The following is a 16,941-nucleotide window of genomic DNA, read 5'->3' as shown; positions in this document are numbered from 1 at the left end:
AGTTCAGCCTTTGATTAACTGCTTTATACTTTGTTAAAAAAATGTCAATTATGACACAAACCTATTATAGATAGAAATAGTCAACAAAATTCTAAACCATTTTCATCTTCTAAGCTATATATCTGCATGTTTGAACCATAAAGACTGCAGAGAAGTGGATGATTGGATCTCCCAATGAACAGCTTTGAACACTCATTGTAAAAGACAAATCATTCTCCATCCCCAACTCCTCTTCTCTCCCAACCCACATGTACAGTAATATAAAACCTGCAGATATCAGTAAAATCCAAATTCAAAACAACAATGTCCACAGGACATCAAATGCTGACATATGCAATATGCACACACCAACCAAGAACAACAAATCTTCAGAATTCTGGTACAAAGGATAAAAAGAGGAAAGCGAGGAAGATCCTAAGGTTTTGGTTTGCATGTGATGGGTCCGACAAGTTTGTACTGTGTATGACAGACACGTTTCCTCCTGCAGGTCTGTGAGAGCAGCACAGGTGTCCACACAGACCTGTTGCATGCCTGACACATGTGCATAAGAACTGTATGTGGCGAAGGTGTGATCCTTCTGTGTACATATTGACTGTAATGGCGGGCCATGGCATCTGATGGGACTACAGCAGTGTGGCGGACAGGCAGGGACAGTCAGTCATTTTGGCTATGTACACATTCGTAGTCGGTCCATTGCTCCCCCTCACGAGTGTCATTTCCTCAGGTCTAATACGCAAACCTGGAAAACAGGAAGGAAGACAGTCAGACACAATGCTTCTGCCAAGTAAAGTAGGAAAGATGCTTCATTTTACATCAATTATGTTGTTAAAGTTGTGAGAGATTTGAGTCCCTTTCACAAAAAAAAATATCATCCAGGTTTCTTTTGGAAATTTAGCATGTGGGTCATTTAAACCATCATAAAAAGTTGATATTGATCAAACATAGCCAACGCTATACAATTTTAACAAATTAAAATAGGTCTTACTGCACGTTATAACTTCATTATTGTATCACATTACAGAAAAGGCAAATCTCAGAAATTAAAAAGAGCCATAGCAGCCAAGGGTGTAGAATTTGGTCGGGACAGTAGGGACATGTCCGTTCCATATCAAGCAACTACTGAACAGTCCCAAGCAATGATTTTGATCAGCAGAGAAATAACGTAATGCACAGCATGACTTTAATCCAATGAAATTAAGACTTTATTCATGAAATACTACGACTTTGTTCCTCAAAATATTTTAATTGTCTTTTTGACTTTCCAGAGAAAACAGACATGTGGGAAATGTTTTGAATGTGCAGAAAGTTTTGAACAAGAGCAGACATTTTGCTGTAACACATTAACTACTAAAGTCAGAGGTTTCCGATGAAGCATCATTGAGGTGAATAAAAGCCACGTGCAAATGTAAAAAGTACCCCAAACAAAAGAGGAGAGAATCATGTGCTTTGACTCAGCAGACATTAAATGAGTAAAGTTGATCTACAGGATGATACATATCATACAGCAATACAGAATGTCTGAGACCCCAATATATTAATATATTTAAAATGGTCACTTGGCGTCTGAATTCAATGTTTTCCTGTACATAAATAAAGACATCACCAGCAGAACCGGGTTTGACCTCAGCGTCAACCCCGATTCTTACCAGAGGCATTTTATGGCGTCATCTTAACCCGAGTCAGACCTTAAAACACATTGCTGACCCAGGGTCAGTAGCCTGGGGTAGAAACTGCATAGAGGCTGAAGTGTGTGGATGAGAGGCCGCTACTTTCAATATTGATTATGATGTGTGTGACGGAGCGTACGGGCAGAACAACTCACCGATCCATCTGACGCGCTGGCTCCTACTTTGTCCCCTGTGGCGTTCCAGCACACTTCGAAGATTCCTCCTGTCCCCCTGTAGCTGTGAACTAAAGCACCCGTCTGAAGAAAGACACACATAAGCAATGAAATATCTTTATCCTATGTTTTCATGCCACTGTTGTCTGAGTGTATGTGGTTAGAATTTTAAAGTATTATCCCAGACCTGAGTGTTCCAGATGTGGACACACTTGTCAAAGGAGCCACTGGCGAGGTGCCTGCCATCGGGACTGAAGGCCACGCTGTAGACGGGCTCCTGGTGGCGGGTCAGTGTGTGGATACACACCCCACGCTCCACATCCCACAGACGCACAGTGGAGTCAAATGATGCACTGGAGAGATGGAACAAGAGCGAGCTAAGTAGAGGGCGACAGATCTATAAATCTGAACAGCTCACATTTTTTACATTATCGCCAGAATAAAGCTTTGAGTGTTTTTTGATGGAGTAGAGAATTGCTTTCTGAAGTAAATCTCAAACTATCTCAATAATCGATTTCTATAACATAACTAAAAGTTGCATGCATGCATGCATTAGGTGAATGGATTCTCCAAGCAAAACTGTGATGTACGTCTCAGAGTGCCTGGTGGCGGCTGTGCAGCCAGCAGCCACTTTTGGAGCCTAGTGACGCCGATAACAATGGTTTGTAAAACGTCCTACGCGTGGATTAATCGCATAAACCGATTAATCGGCCCACCCCTAGAGCCAAGCATTCAAGAGTTGTGTTACAATATACATAGATACAGTATGTCAGCTGGACAGGACAGCTCTTAATAAAAAGGAAAAAGTCTACTAAATCACTTGTCTATATATTACATTTCCACTTACGTATCAATTGTAGGGCTGCAACTAACGATTATTTTAATAATCGATTAATCGGTTGATTATTTTTATTTTATTTTTCGATTAATCGGATAAAAACATTTTTTAATCAAAAAAGTGTTCATTTCCAACCCTTTATTCAAAAACAGAAGTGACAGTGCAAAACATCTTCAGAAAGTGCACAAACAGGTTGCTCCTTGAACATCCCTGAGCTGTTAATTAAAACAATAAAATGGACTAACACTAAAAACATACACATGTATACTTTACATCTGCCAAATGTGAGCCCTTTTTACTGTAATTGATCCCTCCAGAGGCTGCATTTAGCGTACCCTGCTTTATCAATATGTATGAAATACTGGGACAGAGGGAATCTGTACTGCTACATATAGAGCGTCCTCTTCCTTAAACTCGTTCATTCTGGGTCTCTTATGACCACGACGTCACGTTGTTGGCTAAGCCCAACGACGTGATTTGCTTCATTCTACTTTGAGTAAAAAAAAAAAGAAAACCTGCAGCCAGATCCACCGGTGAGCCGGTTTAACGTAAACGAGTGACAGCGTGAACTGAACCAGACCGGGGGGTGACGGCATGTTTCGTCACGTTACGTTTTTTTACAAGCAAGACTGAACTCTAACGGAACATAACGTAACTTTAACGACAATACACAACCCAAACACGTTAGCTAACGTGATAGCAAGCTGACTAGCTTCCATTAAAAACAAGTTTGAGGAACATGAAGACGCTGATTGGCCAAGACTCGACTCGTCAAAGATCTTCTATTTTTGAGATGATCACGACCTCAGCTTTTCTCGTGTCTCACTCCAATCTCAGAAACGGTGGCCGGCCAGTTGCTCTGCTCCGCTCTTTTTTTTCCCTCTGCGACTTATTGCCCGGCGTAATAATCGCGTGACACAACGAATCGATAATGAAATTCGTTGCCAACACTTTTGATAATCGATTTTATCGATTCGTTGTTGCAGCCCTAATCAATTGTCTCCAAATCTGAGACAATATCTTGGAAGGCCAACATGACATTTTATTTGAGACACAGAGAGATACTTCTGTCTTTAAGTAATATACCGTGAATGGTACAGTCAGTTTGTCAATTCTGCTCAGGAAAACTAGGATTTTAGGGTTGTTTAGATGGAAAGCCCACTCGGATCAGCTTGAGCCTGTGTTATTTCCTCGGGGTCCGTTGAGCCACGGTGGCATCCTTCACAGCTCCATCTGAAAAGCATTAAAGCTGGCGCGTGGCGACTCAGAACAGTCACAGTCGGCCAAAAGCTAAAAACCTCTGGCACCGGTTCTCGGTACCCAACCTTAGATGTGAGTGGACCGCAGCGCGAGGCTCCTGTGAGACTGACCGCCTGTGAGAGCTTCGGGACGGCGAAGGGGCTCGCGGCATCACCCGCTGCTCGTTGACGACAGAAACTGCATAACAATACGTGCTTTCACGTCAGTCTGCGAGTCGTCAAGTTCGCAACACTGCTTGTCGGTGAGGCTGCGTAAGTGCGCGCGCACGCACGCACATACATAAATCGCCTTCAAAGTAAAAGCAGTGCCGTTGTATTGCATTTATGGCGTGCATCTTATTTATTTATTTTTCCATTTTTGCTTGACCTCACGTGGGCCGAACTGGGAGAGCCCACGGGCCGTAGAATGCCCAGGTCTGCTGTAGCATATGATGTTGAGGTGCTGCTTTGTGTCTTACCTGGCCAGCATGAGGTCGGCGCTGGGATTATTGGTCCCAGGGCCTGTGGGGCTCCACTTAATAGTGTAGATTTCTTTACTGTGGGCCTGGAGGTCATGGACACACAAGTCCTGCTTCATACTCCAGATCTATGCCAGAGAAGAAACCAGCTGTTAGTATGGCTTTTATCACAATGTTCATCAACTCATTCAATGAGGAATTTGTCTAATTACGTCCATTTCTTAGGCTCATTTTAACCATGAAGTGACATCTACATGTTAATTGGACTGACCTTCAGTGTCATGTCATCTGAGCAGGAAGCCAGCAAGCTGCCAGTGGGATCCCACTTGATGGCGTTCACCTCATTCTACAGGTAGTAAGATTACAGTTAGAACAATTCAAAAACAGTATATTTGACTGATCTACATGAGCAGGCAATGATGGAAATAATGCACTTGGTATATTGCTACGGTTATGCCAATGAATCTCACGGCATAACAATAAGTGAAGTCCTGTTTTCTCACAGTTGTGAGAGGGATTGTCCTCTGAGGGTCCTTGTTAGAGTTATCAATGAATACCATCAGGGCACTATAAACTTTCATCAGAAGCTTTCGTGAGTCAGTGCCAGAATTCCTATGAGCTATCCTACAATGCTTTATAAACAGTAATGCGTTTTTCCAGTGGAGGGTTTCCATTTCCCTCGTTGTGAGGAAGCAGCCTGTCCTGTCTCACCGTGTGTCCCTGGAAGGTCTTGACAGGTCTGTCCTGACCCAGCTTACACACATGGATGCACATGTCTGTGCTGCAGGAGGCAAACGTGTTGTTGCTCTGCCAGTCCACGTCCAGAGCAGGTGCTGTTGGGAGGCAAAGACAGAGCTTAGCGCTGCTGCTGCAGCAGTGAAGTATGTAGAGAAAGCGCACAGAGAGAAAAGATGGCATGAATATCATGGTCTGACAATAGTTTTTGTATTGACCCCATTGGATCGGATCATTCACTTTAACAATACTAAAAAGGGCAGACATGCTTTCTGCAGATTCACTGTTGCACTTCAACAAAACAATGTCAAAATGCAGAGCTGTTGTGCTAAATGTGTAAAAACAAGTTGGGTAGAATGTGGCTCTCAACCAGATCAGTCAGTGTGTAAGAGCACTTAAGTAATATGGAGATTGATCTCACCACAATTCAGCAAAATGTAATCTGTCTAAAACCAGAAAGAATCTTGCATGAAAAGTCACATGGAACAATCCAGCCGACTCCTGTCACTCACCCGAGTGGAAAGGAAATTGTTGTTTTGCCTCTCCTGTGTGGGCGTCCCAAATAATTGTGGTCTGTGTGGAGGAGGGAATTTTCATTATTTATACTAGACCAGTAATGTTCATGCTATAAAATCAATAATAATAATTGAAAAACAATCACATAAAATGAGCATTAAAATGTATGATGTGCATGCCATTACATTTCTGTACACTAGATGGCAATGTTGAACACAAGACGTGAACATGTCTTGCTTTTGGTGGAGATGCACCTCTGTTACCTGTCAGTCCTTAACATTAAGTGTATGCAGAACCTGACAAGCAGATTTATACTGAGCAGTGCTCAATATCTGCACAGACCCATCTATGTTCTGCAGCATGCAGTTCGTATTTTGTGCCTTTCCCTTGGCATTGCTAGGAGTAGAAGATGAAGATTACTTTAACGTCTTTTACGCCAACCCGCCATACCAGGTATATACATATACCAGTAATAGGCAGACCGGTCCAGATCCGTCATTTGACATAACAAGCTGAACCTTCTTCACAAATAAATAATATAGACTTCTCTTCAAACAAAATCCCTTTGTTAAAGGCAATTCGTTTTCTGGATCATGTGTTAAAATTATACATAGTGTGCGGTTACGAGCAAACAAGATTCTGTGGCAACAGATGTCGCGCATCGTGTGTTACTTCCATCCTGCCCGCTTTCCTCAGTGACTCCATGAATTTAGCTTTGGTTGGAGTGTATCGCTGTGTCCTTAAAAAGGTTGAGCTGAATGTTGTAGATCGGTTCCAAAGTGTGCAACATTGCGCGAAAGCTCTGATTCTCAATGACTGAGAAGGTGCGCAAATCCTTGGCAAAAAAAGTCGTAATGTACTTTGAGATTTCCGTTGCCCTTCACAATTTGTGCGGAAGAAGAAGCGAAATGCTTCCTTACGTTGGCTTTTAAGCCAGGTGCTGCTGTTCGGATTATGTCCATATGCGAGTGCTCAAGCTCAGCCGACCTCACCAAAGCTCAGCTATTATTTTTGCCTCGTTTAGAATGTAAACAAGATGCACGTGTATTACGTCTGTTGCGTTCAGGGGCAGCGGTTAAGAATAGACAGCCCGGTGTCACACAATTGTTACAAGCGATCATAAGGTTGAGAATTGAGTTTAAAATGTCCCATTATTGAGTTTTCTGCATCAGGTCCTAATCTTTCAAGAGGGAATAATTTTTTCCTCCCCAACCCCGACTTGAGACGTTTTCGGAGGGGATCTTTAGGGGGGGATAGTAGGTTTAACAGGATTATGCCACATAGGTGGTATACATCATCTGAAGGCTTGGAAAGTTAAGTAATTTGAAATACAACACCATGTGTCAAAACAAAAAGTATTTTCAATGTACCTAGGAAAGTCATTTTGGTGATACATTTGAATTGATAGTTGTTTGAAAAAGAAGTTTCCTGAGCAATATAAAAAAGATACTAGAGGGGGAATTACAACCTATTTAACATCCCAACACTACCTCCAAGCATCTTATTATACATTATTAAAACTACTAATCTCAAGATTATTTTTAATTAATTATTTTAAGTATTAAAATAAAATAATTTACTGCCTAATTATTTGTATAGTGTGTTTTATGCAAATAGCCACTAGATGACAACAACAAAGTAAAAATATAACATTTATAATTTTTGACAGTTTACACTGACTTATCGGTGGAAATTTGGGACGGTGGTGAAAGACGTTAGTCTAAGCCTTGCTATCAATTATTGTGAAAATCGGAAACCTCCAAAATACAGAATCATGTGGTCATACTTTATCTGGCAAGAAAATTGCAATCTGTGCCATCTATAAAAATAAAATAAAACTCCAACCAATAAACCCTTCATATTTCTGAATAATTCCACCCCTCCAATCAAACATATATCACATTTAAGAAGCATCACTGTGTTACATCCCACCTCAACATAGTATGATAATGTTACATTTTAAGGTACCTTTAAAGTGGTAACCAGGAATAAACATTAAGTTGCAGTGCTCACAAGGTCACCCAAAAAAAACATTTAGCAAACATTCTACTCCAAAAATCCAAATCTTAAATCAGTGAGCCTTACCTTGTCTACACCAGCACTGAGGATGAAATTTCCTTTCTTATTCCACTTGAGTGCAAATATAGGACCTTTATGCTGACCCAAAGTACTGGCCAGGTTACCTGAAAATATTACAAATTTAACACAGCTTAAAAAGTGAGCAGAAACATTTCATAATCAATGCGTCCTTGCAAACCTATGATCTTACCGTCTTTTGTCCATATTCTAGCAAAGCCATCATACGAGCCGGTCGCTAGCAACGTTCCTTCACTCTGAAACAAAGAAAGCATTGATTCTCATTAGTTTGAAGTGAGCATCTTTCTCAGTATCATTTACATATTCTGGTTTGGGTAGAATTGGGCCTGGTCTTTCTGGTATATTCCACTTTAATAACAAGACACATGATGCACAAGATGCAAGTATTTAATTACAGACAAAATATTAGTGCTGATTTACCAGTGAGAACTGACTTGTACTACACTCAGGGAAACAAGTTTGCAGCTGTGCAGCATAAAAAGCCTTATTCCCCATGGGAGTGACTCGCCCCCATATATTTGGAAGAAGGAATGCCTTTAGCCGAAGTAGTGGTCACAGGCATGCGAGTGCACACACACTAGATTACTCAAAACTGCACTCAGTGGAACACACACATACACTTTGACACACACTTACATTCCAGTCTAGTGAGGTGACGTCTTTGTTGCTGGGTACGTCCTGACCCCCTTCCCGTATGCAGTGCCTCAGAACCAGCTGGGTGGACCCACTTGTACTGTTCTCACTCAGGTTCCAGATTCGTGCTGTTGAGTCCCCGGACCTGTCCAAATCAACACACACACACACACACACACACACACACACACACACACACACACACACACACACACACACACACACACACTTAGGCACGTAACATGGCTTTGACTCTTAAAATCAGTACTGAAAGTGATATTAAACTGACCATCGTTGCTCTTGAGTAGGGTTGGGGTTTGAAAGCATTTTATGGAACCTGAACCCAGTATCAAATCCGAAATCTTTTTAAATCCCTATCAAACTTTTTCACATCATCTGTTGAGGAAAAAGGAGAAAGAAATTTTACAAGCACAAAACTCATTAACTTTAACGTGGCCCCTAATGCAGCCCCTAACCTAATTTACAGGACTGTGCCTGAAGTTATTGCATTTTTCTCCATTTTCCTTGAGGTGTGCTCATGCTTGGAAGCAGGACTGCTGAATAAGTATGTTCACGCAGTTGAATACTCACAGGAGAAGGTTTAATGTCATTTTAGAAAGATGATGAACCATTCTTGTTCTTGATTTTGTTTTGTGTTTGGTAAAATCTATTTTTCCTTTTGGCAACGCCATCGTTTCATGTGCTGTGAAAGTAAATTATGTTCTGGATTACACTCAACTGTTAATTTTGGTTTATGGTAATTGCCATTTTAGAGTTTGACAAAGCCCATCATGGGAAGAGTGTTGAAGGGGCAATAAAGTTATCACACAAATTCACACCTATTTCTCACACATCAATAACTTGTATATATATAAAATAGTATTACTTTAGTCTAGAAAGCAACCAGTGAAGGGCAAACCACCGCGTGCATCTTGACAAATCATATGTATATCGTATTTGAAAAGGCTAGTCCATAGAGACTAAGGAGGCTGCTCTACCTCTATCTTTGAGACAAAAGGGAAATCAAAATATAACAAAAAAAAGAAAAGAGTAATTGATTAAAATAAACTAAGTGTATTCAATTGCAATTCAACGAGGTCCAGGGAGAGATCATTTTCTCATGCAAAGGTCCGGAACATCACAATAACGATTTAGTCTTATTTATATTGAGGTAGACTAACATTTGTATTAACGTCTGTTTGTAGTCAACAACTGACTGTCAAAACAAAAACATAAAGTTCAATTGAATAATATCTGAACAATACTTAGTCAGTTTTCAAATTAAAACGCAGGAGTTATAGATAATACATACTCTAATAATAAATAAATGTTATTCTTTAATTTTAAGTCAAATACATGATGCATTCAAGAATAAATTGCAGAACAAAAAGCTTAAAATAAAGTACTTCATTTTAGAAAAATTAACTGAACTGAAAAAGCCACGGTATTATATTCTTCTCATTTTCTATCTCTGTCAACATCATTGTTGGGCAGAGAATTAATGTGTTCTGATCATATTAGTTATTTTCAGCGACTTAATTTTGGATGCGAGTGGGAACGTTTGCTCAAAAGAGTTGTGCTTTGTCTCATAGTGACGCTTTACATCGCCGCTTTTAATGAATCGCCACGGTCTCTGAACACATAAGACAAACAGGTTTTGAACTGCTAGAATTAACATTGAAAAGTCTGTACATTCTTGGTTAAAAGCTCTGGTATCTCAATCAACATTCCTCTTTTTGGAGAACACCATGTAAAATAACTTCTGACTCACATACTTCTCCGACGATTGAGGGTCTTGCCTCAATCTCTTGCCTCAATCGTCCCCCCTCCCCCGTGTGTGTAAATCTCACCCAAGTCGTGATGCTTATCGAAATACATATTTGATTGACTGAGTAGCATCACGTTTACAACGCATGTAATAGGTCGGTGTGTTTCCTGGACCACTGATCGAGTGCCGCAAAGGCTAAAAAAGCTGCGCGGGTCAAGATGGAAGCACTTTGTCAAAATGGTATAATTCTCAATGATCTATCAGTCATAGGTCCAGGTACGGATATAACAGCGTCTGGATCTGGATTGCAATCTGCCTAATAGTGATGTCTTAAATAAGCCATTCGCAAATCTCTGTATCATTTATTTAAAAAATAATAATCTTTGATTAAAAAAAAAAAGTCCATTTCGATTAAAATGCTTCAACAACTACACCTGCAGGACAAGCAATGGGGGTGGGGGTGGTGGGGCCAGACGAGGACGGGCTCCTGCTGTCCTGCCTCAGGGCGGGACCTTTTATATCAATTTAATGTGTTTAATTGTTTTCATGCTAATTTGTTATTAGTCGAAACAAAAAGACGCTCTGAGGGAGTACATTCTCATTTGGGTCGTTACCAATCAACAATCAGAATACAATATTGACATTGCGTTCGTCCAATGAGGATTTCCAAATTATATTAGAAAATAAATGATTATGTTTTAAACACTGAAAAATTATATTCTATTTATGCATTTTCACCCGAGTTCAAAGTATTTTTTTTAATTGACATTTCCCTTTATTTTTTTTTCCCCTTACTCCTTTACTTTTTCGCTTTATCAAGCAGTAGCTAGCACTCGTCTTAGCCATTGCAACGGTTAGCTTGCTGTAGCCGCTCTGAAGAATTGTAAGCTAACAGCGAGAATAGATTTGGACTGGGAGGTAAGGCAGCAGCAGGACACCGCCGCCTTTGTCTCTATTCCATGTCACATATTGGATCGACACTAATATCTGTATGTTTTATAATAGTCTTTTGTCTTGTGGGATATACCCCTGGGTTTTTTGTTATTGTCCCATTTGTATACTATCCCCTCTATACTGACTATGTTCTTTTGTTTGATAAGAAAAAAAAGGTATAGTTAACTAGTCAAATAGTGTAAAATAACATGAATCCATTGGTTGGTTTTCCTCCTTTCAACCCACATTTTGAGAGTCACCAGCCACCTTGATTTGACTTTTTTTTTCCTTCTCTGTGACTGCTCAGAAATAAAGGGGTCTCCACTGAGCCATGTTGACAAACATACTAGGAGGCAAGTGTGGAGACCTAAACATATGACATCGTTGAAGGAGATTTGTTTGAATTGGGGACTAACAAAGTTGTGCATTTTGTTTAATTTGACCCTCAAAATAAAAGGAGAAAAGCAGTATTTGCAGTTTGGCCCAATCGACTAAGAGGCACATAGTGTGAACCCAACCCAACCCAACCCTACTCTTGAGGCTATTGGTCTGGTTTTGCTTAACACAGAATAAAAAGTCACAGTTGCTGATGGTGAAATTGCAACAAACTTTGACATATGGCACTTTAAATCCACCATTAACCAACCGATTTGGGGTAAAAAATAAATAAAAATCATCTGGAAAAGGATAATGACACTGTAAAAACAATGACTTGAGTCAACAATGATTTGTTTAATCATAATAAATTAGGAAGAACTTATGAAAACAGGTTTACTCGCCTCACATATCTTTTTTCCCTGAACAAGACAAAATTGCCCTATTAAGAAATGTTTTTGAAAAACAGCTAACTGACGAGTAAGAGATAAAGATTTAGCTTTAACTCAGGTAAGCCTACTCCTGGCTACAAATGGGACCAGAAAGACTATAGACCACTTGCTGCTGTGTGTTCAAATCATTATGCTGACATTAAAACTGCATTTGTACTAAATGCAAAGAAAATGCTAATAACTTGACTAACTTGTATTAAAGACACTGATACATTAACTCAACTTAACTGTCCCTGTGACAATAACCTGTTTCCATGATATTCTAACCACTGCATGACCAGTGAGAACCATGGGGAAGCGTTGTGTGATGTGGAGATACTGACCCGGAGGCAAGGAGGTCGTTTACTGGGTTCCAGGCACAAATAAAAACTTCGGATTCGTGTCCTCTCAGCACCATGGCTTTACTCTGGGGGATCTCCACGTCCATGTCCATCTCCATCATCTCTGAGTGGTAATCTATAGAAAGGAGTGAGAAACAAAAACGTTTACCACACAACAGTATTCATAAGCTGGAGGATGCCAGGCTTATGGAGTATTAACAAGATGTGATTAAGCACTGTTTCTAGAAAAATAGCTTATTAATTGAGAAATGAATAGTGTTTCGCTACTTTTTTTTTGGCAAAGTATATTAACAAAAAAAACATTTTACAGCAGATGCTCATAAGGACAGTCTGACGTTATCTAATTTCCTATGAAGCAGAGCAGTCCCACAGCAGTGCACATGTTTGTCATCGACTGATATTGTTAATTCAAAGAAAACGGCAAACTGTTTCTCAACAAGGCACAAGTGAACAGTGTTGTTGAGAGTGAAAACCAGCTTGAATACCCAACGGCTGCGGAATTGAAGAGCAAGGTGTGCTTGTTGTTGAATGACCAAGAGTGTTTGTACCAAACCCCAGCTTGTCCAAAAATAGACACTGAAAAGTTCAAGTTGTGGAGCCCATGTAAGACACTGTAAGTTAGTAAGCTAATGTGGGACTCGTCTTCAGCCCATTAGAACCGGAGTCTAACGGTCAGTAGCTCTCTGTAATTTGATTCTGATGCCCGGTGTGTTATTAGGGTCCGAGCGACTGACAGAGTCAGTCCCGAGAGGACCCTATTGAAATACAAAGGGTTATTATTATTATTCTCTATGATTCTTATTTTTGTACATTGGGCGCCTTTTTGGGGCACTTGTCAGGCCTGGTGAAAATAGGGATGAATCAAAGCCGGGAAAAAAAAAAAGTTCCAAAAAAATTACTCTAGCGCCCCCTACAAGTTGGACCGGCGACGCACCTCGCCCAGAATGTTTTTTTGACTTGAAAAAATTCACACATGTCCATCTCCATCTGCTCTACAAAAAAGCCTCTCAGACCCATAAAGTCCGCCTATGAATATTTTCCACCATCTTGAATTTTGTGAAAAACACATTGTTGTCGTTTATTCCTAAACGCTTGCTCCGTTTCATACCAAACTTGGTACTTATCATTATCGGTATCATTATTGGAGCCGGATCATCAATACTGCAAATTTCTTTGATACCTCATTGCGTTGAGGAGATATCGACCAATCAACCTCTTAGGGGCGTGTCTGGTTTTCAAAAACACTCATAACATTAAAACTATTTGTTCAAACGACTCCAAACTTGGAGTGTATGTGCATCACCTAACCTGCAATAAATCAGGCATCTGATTTGAACAATAGGGTACTTCGGCCAATTTGCCATTTTCGGCCCCATTTATGCTAATTTTAGCATATATTTGCATTTACGCCAAATACTCCTCCTCCTACAAATTTCAGACAATCGACTTAAATTCTGTTCTAAAGTGATATCAAGACTCTCAGGAGTATGGCTTGTGCTCCGTGCGCGTTTTCACTTTTGGGAATTGACGTTTACGGGGACGCAAAGACGCGCCTACTTTGAGCTAACCGCTATTATGAGAGAAAGCTGTTGTAACTCCTCCATACATGATGCTATTACCCCAATACTCCTCATGCATGATACTGGTCCATGCCTGAGGGCATGTACATGACAAATGTTCAGATTGTCATAGCGCCACCTACTGGCAAAAGTAAATCAGCCAAACAGCATCGGATTTACATCTAATTTACATGACCTGCTCTACTCTTCACGTAGAGAAACATAATGCCAAGTGTATGTTGCATTCTCTTCATGCACAATAGCACTCTTCCTGTATGGGCAGCCATTTTGGGCAAATAATTTACTCAGCAGGCATTTTGCCAATGTCATTTTCTTAACACCATTAGTCAAGTTAGTCACCATGAGATGTAAGTAGCGCCGTCCGCTGCACCTTCAATATCATTGTGAACAATCAATGTGAAAAATCAACCTTCAACATCAATGGTCAACATCAATGTGAATGTTCAATCTTGTCACCTGCCAAAAGCAGAGACTGGTATGTGAAATGTTCATACTTGAAACCGGTGTGTACTGTTTGAACTGGGCGAGTCGGCGACATGCCGGCTACCCCAAATGTGCCGGGATAAGCGAGGACCCGCTCACAGCTGCTCGCAGCTTTAATTGTGAAATACGTTGAAATACGCTGGGTGGTTTTGAGGGAAAACAACAAGACCACAGTTGTTACGCTAAAACAAACAAATTCTGAAAAAAGTGAATAAAAACAGTCCCCCCACCCCCACACTTTAACGCTACGCAATAGAAAGCGTCTTTTAATATACATTGCCATTACGTTACTGCACAGTATTGAAAATATACTGCACAGCGCTATAATTCAATTCTTTTGTGATAAAAAAAAAATCAACTTGAGCATTTCCTTCTGTTGTGTTATTTGACATTACACCTTTTACTAACTGTCTGCAGCATAAAGTAAGATGTACAACGCTGACACACAATCAGGTGAGTGGAGACAAAAATATGCAGTGACAAATCAAAAAACAGATAAAGGGGTGAGTTTCAAACAGCTTACACTGCATCTTATTAGGGCTGCAACAACGAATCGATAAAATCAATAAAAATCGATTATCAAAAGTGTTGGCAACGAATTTCATTATCGATTCGTTGTGTCGCGCGATTATTACGCCGGCAATAAGTCGCGGAGAAAAAAAAAAGAGTGGAGCAGAGCAACTGGCCGGCCAGCGTTTCTGAGATTGGAGTGAGACACGAGAAAAGCTGAGGTCGTGATCATCTCAAAAATAGAAGATCTTTGACAAGTCGAGTCTTGACCAATCAGCGTCTTTATGTTCCTCAAACTTGTTTTTAATGGAAGCTACTAGTCAGCTTGCTATCACGTTAGCTAACGTGTTTGGGTTGTGTATTGTCGTTAAAGTTACTTTATGTTCCGTTAGAGTTCAGTCTTGCTTGTAAAAAAACGTAACGTGATGAAACAGGCCGTCACCCCCCGGTCTGGTTCAGTTCACGCTGTCACTCGTTAACGTTAAACCGGCACACCGGCGGATCTGGCTGCAGGTTTTTTTTTTTTTTTTTTACTCAAAGTAGAATGAAGCAAATCACGTAGTTGGGCTTAGCCAACAACGTGACGTCATGATCATAAGAGACGCAGAATGAAAGAGTTTAAGGAAGAGGACGCTCTATATGTAGCAGTACAGCTTCCCTCTGTCCCAGTATTTCATACATATTGATAAAGCAGGGTATGCTAAATGCAGCCTCTGGAGGGATCAATTACAGTAAAAAGGGCTCACATTTGGCAGATGTAAAGTATACATGTGTATGTTTTTAGTGTTAGTCCATTTTATTGTTTTAATTAACAGCTCAGGGATGTTCAAGGAGCAACCTGTTTGTGCACTTTCTGAAGATGTTTTGCACTGTCACTTCTGTTTTTGAATAAAGGGTTGGAAATTAACGTTTTTTTTTTTTTAAAACTGATTCATCGAAAAAATAATCAACCGATTAATCGATTATTAAAATAATCGTTAGTTGCAGGCCTACATCTTATAAACATGAATCTGATTGTGTTAAATCATTTACCGATGAATTAAAATCCTGCATAAGAACATAAAACATTTCTGGAATTTGGAATTTTTCCCCCCGCCTACCACAAAGAAAACACATTGTTTGTTAAGGAGCTGCTTTAGAGATTGTATATGATCATTAGCTAGCTTACTGGCTAAGGGGTGGGATCCGTTTTCCTCTCCGTTGGCAGCGCTCTCTCCATTCTTGGTGCCTCCCTGGGGCCCTGTGCCGCTGCCACTGCCTGCCGCCTGCTGCTGCTGAGCCAGCTTGTCCCTGTAGGCCTGCTGCCTGGTTTGGACTACATCTGGCATTACAGCATCGATCAGAGATAGCGACTCTATGGGCCGCCCGTCAAATAAGGTCCCATCCTACAGAGACAACACAATATTTTATAATCATTATACTTCAGATCCTCCACCAATTCACTGCAACATCCAAATTTGAGACAAAATAAAGCTGACAGTGCACCCCTTCTTGCCAGCATGTTGTAAAGTTACACAAATTAGTAGTTGACGGTATAAAGAGGGAGCCAGACCTCATTGATGCTGACTTCAGCCTCCACATACTGCAGGCCCTTCTGGATAATGGAGATGAGGGCAGCAGGGGGCACAAGGGCTCCATTGATGTTGGACTGGCTGATGTGGCTCTCTATGCCAAAGGTGAATGCTGAGTGAGAGAAGCCTTGAGGGGGCATGGATAATTTGGAAGATAGGATGGAGTCATAAATCCCACACACAAAAAAATCACATCATTTTACTTTCTGTGTAATATAGTGAAATGTACAGCAAATACGACTGCATTCAGAGAGATTTACCTAAAAAATGCAAGACTTACCTGACTCTTGCAGGTATCTGTAAACCAGGAAATTGACTTCATCACTGCTTATGCTCATTTTTAGTCCTGGTGATTAAACCATTGGGTCAGCTTAGGATAGGAGCCTGTAAAAGCAAACGACAATTAACATTTGGTGGTGTTACACACTGCTGAACGGAGTCTCTCTCTCTCTCAAGCAAGCTGTGATCTGCCATTGGATGCATAATGATGTTTCGTTCTTCCTTTGGTTTGCTGGCTACAGAAGCCTTCTGGCTCTAGGCAGGGCACCAGTT

General features: G+C 40.6%; 1 protein-coding gene across 1 annotated transcript; it reads right to left on the bottom strand.

The window, feature by feature from the left end:
• Positions 1-603: 603 nt before the first annotated feature.
• tbl1xr1b (TBL1X/Y related 1b) lies at positions 604-16,727 on the bottom strand (the record flags this gene model as incomplete). The annotated part of the gene is made up of 14 exons (XM_079232036.1): positions 604-739; positions 1,823-1,924; positions 2,028-2,193; positions 4,396-4,523; positions 4,667-4,741; positions 5,107-5,228; positions 5,643-5,703; positions 7,732-7,829; positions 7,916-7,979; positions 8,380-8,521; positions 12,228-12,360; positions 15,987-16,203; positions 16,371-16,516; positions 16,670-16,727. 14 exons carry the CDS (start codon positions 16,725-16,727, stop codon positions 713-715), a joined length of 1,539 nt encoding a protein of 512 aa, XP_079088162.1. The 3' UTR covers positions 604-712.
• Positions 16,728-16,941: the final 214 nt, after the last annotated feature.

The sequence above is a fragment of the Taurulus bubalis genome, assembly GCF_910589615.1.
Source record: "Taurulus bubalis genome assembly, chromosome: 1".
In the NCBI taxonomy this organism is placed as follows: domain Eukaryota; kingdom Metazoa; phylum Chordata; class Actinopteri; order Perciformes; family Cottidae; genus Taurulus; species Taurulus bubalis.
Note: the sequence above shows the minus strand (reverse complement) of the source record. Positions and strands in the feature narration are given on the sequence as shown.